Raw genomic sequence first — 5,853 nt, forward strand, 5'->3', positions numbered from 1 at the left:
TTGATGCCACAGAATCTCCTCTCTGTCCCCTTAACTAATATGTTTCCTATCACAAAGGCTCTGCCTGACATTACCCTTCCTTGCTGTGTCTCAGAGCCTGACTTGGTGCCACAGACCACACTGCTACTGCTAAGCACCCCTGACCGGTCATCTCCCCCAACAGTATGCAGAAGTGTGTACCTGTTTCAACGGGGTATGCCCAGTGGGCCTCCAGCACACTTTGTCCACCCATCTAATCTTTTGCTTTATATTCGGCATGACCACCTTGCTATGGCTTCATCGATGAAGCTCGCGTTCTTCTGGATGGTCCTGAGGTCAACCAGCCACAGCTCCAGGTGCCTAATACTCTCTGTAAGGTGTTGCATCTGGCCACACCACCCACATGTGGTCATCAGGGATACCAGAAATTTCCCTGGCCCCTATTCTGCAGGAGCAGCATGTAATTTTTCCACCTTCCATCCCCACTGCTCTAAAATCAAGAGTAAAAACCACAATAATTACTCACAAGGAACAGCAGACCATTTACCTTTACCTCCTGTTACCCTCTGCTCAGCCTTTACTGAGCCTCCTTGAGCTAAATCCACAGCACTTGAAACACAGCCTAACACTGACCCTCAACACATCACTTCACCTCCACACAGCCCCTCTCAGAGCATACGGCTCACTAAATGACACTCTTCTATACTCTTTGTCTTCTGGGTATTGACTGCCCAATTAGCCAATTTATTGGCATTCAATTAGCCAATCGAACAATTACCTTTTGAAATCTCCCACAGCTGCTCCGACACTGAAATACACTTGTTAGATGTTGAAAGAGATTCACCATGTTACAGGCTACCCAAACAAACCTACAGTTGTATTGTAGAAAGTATCCTAACTGGTTGCACCATGGCCTAGTATAACAAATCCCATGCACCTGAATGGAGGCTGCTGCAAAGTGGTGGTTCAGCCCAGTCCAACGTGAGCACAGTCATCCTGACCATCAAAAGCATCTACGTCAGGTGTCACCGCAAGAAAGCAGCATCTGTCCTCAAGGGTCTCCACATCGGGGCTATGCCAGTGTGGCTGTGTCCAGGTTCAGGAACAGCTCCTTCCCCACAGCCATCAGGCTATTAAATGATACACTATTGTCACATGTACTTGGGCACAGTGAAATTCTTTATTTTGTATACAATACACAAAGTACACAAAAACTCGCCACGTTTCTGGCCAAAGTTACTAAGTATAACGTATTATAGTCATGTTATAGTCATTTTAGTACAAAGTATTACAGGAATGCCATTTGTCAATATCCACTGTTGGGAATGGCCACATGAAAGGGTTAATGTTTCCATTAATCACTTCCAATTTCTGGTTCCATTATCAATCCGTTGGTATTTTCAAAATGGATTCGATCTTTGCAGCAACATTGTCCTTGATTATTAATTATTATGCCTGATAATGTAAACTTGAATCTTTCCTTTGTCAATAATATCATCTCTTGACATCCCATTAATGATCCTGGTCCTCTCCCCTCCCCAACAGACCCCCTCCCCAGCCTTTCCTCCATCACTGTATCCTTTGACACACCTGTGCAGTTTTGGTCTCCAAATTTGAGGAAGGATATTCTTGCTATTGAGGGCGTGCAGCGTAGGTTTACCAGGTTAATTCCCGGAATGGCGGGACTGTCATATGTTGAAAGACTGGAGCGACTAGGCTTGTATACACTGGAATTTAGAAGGATGAGAGGAGATCTTATCGAAAAGTATAAGATTATTGAGGGGTTGGACACGTTAGAGGCAGGAAACAGTTCCCAATGTTGGGGGAGTCCAGAACAAGGGGCCACAGTTTAAGAATATGGGGTAGGCCATTTAGAACTGAGATGAGGAAAAACCTTTTCAGTCAGAGAGTCGTGAATCTGTGGAATTTTCTGCCTCAGAAGGCAGTGGAGGCCAATTCTCTGAATGCATTCAAGAGAGAGCTGGATAGAGCTCTTAAGGATAGGGGATTCAGGGGGTATGGGGAGAAGGCAGGAACGGGGTACAGATTGAGAATGATCAGCCATGATCACATTGAATGACGGTGCTGGCTCGAAGGGCCCAAATGGCCTCCTCCTGCACCTATTGTCTATTGTCTATTGAAACACAAATTCCACACTTACACAACCAAATTCCATTTGATTGATGTGCTTGAGGTGTTATTATTTTTAAAAGTAGAATAATTTTTTTAAATCTTTAAATGAAACGCAAGATCATTTTTGAAAGCTTCACACTCATAAGTAAAGCCTTCATTCAAAGAAGAAGCTATCGGAATATAATGTGAAATACACACATCACCAAAGCTATCCGCAGATCAGATGAAATTGGTGCATATTATAAGCATCCTTGTGGTTCTCAAAGGTGTAATTCTGAAAGAGCACGCAGATATTCTTCATTCTCATGATCAATCTCCAAGGCCTTTTCAAAGTATTCAATAGCTTTGGACTTGTTCCCATCCAGCTGATATATTAACCCTCTGACACCAAGAGCTTTGCTGTCACGTGGAGCATAGCAAAGTTTTTTATCTGCCCACTTCTCCAATTTTTCCTTACACATTCTCCGTTCTCTTGAATCATATTCAATCTTCACTCCTTTCAGAAATAGGCTGATGGCGCTTGATTCCGATCGTTTCTGGTGCAGTTCAAATGACCCAGCCTTTAAACATATCAGCTGTGTGTTTTCTGGACGGATGTCCTCCAATTTCACCAGATCATTGTAGATCTCCTCTGCCTCAGAATACTCTTCATTTCTTATGCAAATATCTGCGTAATCCAGCTTTGGTCGAACAGCACTCCTCGGACGGCACTCAGAGGCTTTCCAAAAATGATATTTACATTGACCGATCAACTCAGCTCGCTGCCCAGGATTTCTATTACCAAGTTTGTTCAGTTTAATTCTATAACACTTTCCAATTTGGTGGTGTGAGAAGCACGAGTGTGGAGTTAATTCTAACGCTTGCTTCAATAGATTGATTGCTTTCTCCACTGCTCTAACTTCTCTGTAAAATTTTGCCGCATAGCGAAGCACATATGGACCCTCACTGGCCTTCTGCAATGCTTGTTCAACTAATGTCTTTCCTTCTTCCTTTTTACCGAGTTCTTTCAATTTTAAGGCCAGCAGCACCATGGCCATTGCATCATCTGGATCCAGCTCCAATACACGTCGCAGATACGTCACTGACTTACTCCATTCATGACTCTCTGGCGTTCCAGAAAATGCTTCCAGACGAAACAGAACAGTTGCTTTGCCCATGATCCACTCTGTGTTATTGGGATCTTCCCCCAGAGCTTTCTCAAAACATTCCATAGCCTCCTCATAGTATGAAGCATCAGAACTCAACAATGACCATCCCTTCTCCCCATACACTTCAGGTATCATTGCTGTATAGCGAGGGCCATCAGTGAGTGGTTTACAGATCATCTCCAGCTTGTCGAGGTAGGACTGGGCCTCGGTCAGTTGTCCCATGTGGTAATGCACCCAGGCAGAGTTTCCATAGGTGATGATGCTGTTTCTTTCAAATGTATCTTTGTGGTTCTCCCTCAGAATCCTGTCAGCTTCCTTTAAGTTTTGAAGAGCTTCCTCACAGTTGCCTTGCAGGCAGTTTACGAAAGCGAGTTGGTTGTAGGATGTGGCTTGATATTTATCTGCAAAGATTGTGGCATCTTTTAATCGGTACACCATATCATCCAAGTCAAGGGTCTCCTTCTGTGGGCCCCACGTGAAGTGACACTCAAGCTGATCGAGCTTCTCTTTCAACAAATCTCTCATTCTGCTGCTGCAAGAGAATAAAATTCATCAAATTCCATGTCAGGCAAGTCTGTCTCCCAATCTCACAAATAGTCAGCAGACCAGACAAGCTGCATTTGGTTATTATGTCATTGACCTGAAGCAGTCTCCAGGCAAGACTCTGGGATGGTGTGTTGCCTCCCTGATGCTAGAGTCAATGATGATTGGGAGAGAACTGGATATTCTGAGAGGGAAGTCTCCAGAGATCCTTGTCCATGTTGGTGCCAATGACATATTTAGGAAGGGAGATCAGGTCCTGCAATTTTGGGAGTTGGGTAGTAGGTTAAATGTAGGACCTCCAGGTTGTCGAGGATCCCCCTCTCGCCTCATGAGTGTCAGTGAGGTGGGCAATGGAGCAGGTCAGCAAGTGGAGGGACTAATGGGAAGGTGGAGGTTATGAAAAGTAAGTTGCAAAGAAAGGACAATCAGGGACAGGTTAATGAACATGGTGAGGCTGAGGGGCTGAGCTGTGTTTATTTCAATGCAAGTAGTATTTTGGAAACCGTGGTTGAGCGTCGGGCCTGAATCAGCTTGGAGCCTGTATAGAACGATGATGTTGTGACCATGACCACATTATGGTCGCTTGGTTGTGAAAGGGACAGGACTGGCAGTTTAATGCTTCAAGGTTTAGATGTTTCAGATGTGATAGAGAGAGAGAGGGAGGTAAAGGAGGTGGAGGAGTTGCACTATTAATAAGGTTAAATGTCACAGCTGCACACAGGGAGGACCCAGTGGACAATCCATCCACTGGGGAAATGTGGTTGAAGCGAAAAATAAGGAAGGTGCAGTCATTCTGATGGGATTGTACTATAGGCATCCCAACCACCAGGGGGGGTAAACGAACAGATGTGTAAACATGTTATAGAAAGATTTAAAAGCAACGTTGTTGTCGTGGCGGGTGGCGTTAGCTTCCCCAACATTGACTGCTTCTAACAGTGCAAGAGGAACTGCAACAGTACATGCAACAGTGCAAGGGGAACTGCAACAGTGCAAGAGGAACTGCAACAGTACATGCAACAGTCCTGCAACAGTGCAAGAGGAACTGCAACAGTACATGCAACAGTCCTGCAACAGTGCAAGAGGAACTGCAACAGTACATGCAACAGTCCTGCAACATCCCTGCTGTATCGGGGCAACCAGAGTTGCATGCAATACTTCAAATGTGTTGGAGGTGGCCGGATGTGGGTGGATTACAGTGAATGTCGGTAGTGTATCGCAGCCCAGTGGGCGACCGCTCCCCCCGTGAGTGGCCGGATCGCTGGCAGCTCACCCCCACCTCACACATGGCTGTGCTCCAATAATATTCTTCCTTTGGGTTTTTTTCAACCTTTTAAAACTGCAAAAACCATTATTAACTCACGGGCCGTACAAAAACAGGCAGCGGGCCGGAATAGGCAGGGGTTGCTGATCCCTGCTCTAAACCTTTCCCATCTATCCTAGACATTAAAGACAAGAGGGTAATTAAGGAGACGGTAAGACTGCTGAAGGATAAAGGAGGAATATTGTGCTTGGCATCAGAGGATGATGGAGTCTGAGGAGGGATCTTGGTGTTAAACTCCCAGAAAGTGGCAACGCAGGTGGATAGCGTGGTCAAGGTGTCTTCATCGGTCATGGCATTGAATATAAAGGGCAGGAAGTCATGTTACAACTTTGTAAACCTTTGGTTAGGCTGCATTAGAAGCATTATTGCTATTCTGTTCATCTCATTACAGGAAGGATGTTGAGGCTTTGGAGAGGGTGCAGAAGGGGTTTACATGCATGTTGCCATGATTGGAGGGGATTAGCTGCAGAGTTTGGACAACATTGGATATTTCTCTGGAATGCAGGAGGCTGAGGGCTGACTCCATACAAGTTTTATAAAATTACTAGACCAAGTGGACCAGTTGGGGCCCATTCCGAGTAGAGGGGGGGAAAGGGAAGGGGGAGAGGGGTGTCACTGAGTGAGGCCTGGACCCAAAGCCTCTCCAGTATTGTAGTGCCCTCAATCCCCCCACTCAATCCCCTTATCCCCCCCTCCTCCCCCCACTGACCCACTCCATCCCCCCTACCC

The 5,853-nt window shown here is 45.6% G+C and overlaps 1 protein-coding gene across 1 annotated transcript in view; it reads right to left on the bottom strand.

The window, feature by feature from the left end:
* Window positions 1–1,154: 1,154 nt before the first annotated feature.
* The window catches only part of LOC144600980 (interferon-induced protein with tetratricopeptide repeats 5-like), a 6,056-nt gene continuing 1,357 nt past the window's right edge, over window positions 1,155–5,853 (bottom strand). Inside the window, exon 2 of the mRNA XM_078412891.1 lies at window positions 1,155–3,792. Coding sequence (XP_078269017.1) covers window positions 2,373–3,792 — 1,420 coding nt within the window. The 3' untranslated portion in view covers window positions 1,155–2,372. The remainder of the gene's footprint in view (window positions 3,793–5,853) is intronic.

This window comes from Rhinoraja longicauda, chromosome 16 (genome assembly GCF_053455715.1).
Source record: "Rhinoraja longicauda isolate Sanriku21f chromosome 16, sRhiLon1.1, whole genome shotgun sequence".
Taxonomy (NCBI): domain Eukaryota; kingdom Metazoa; phylum Chordata; class Chondrichthyes; order Rajiformes; family Arhynchobatidae; genus Rhinoraja; species Rhinoraja longicauda.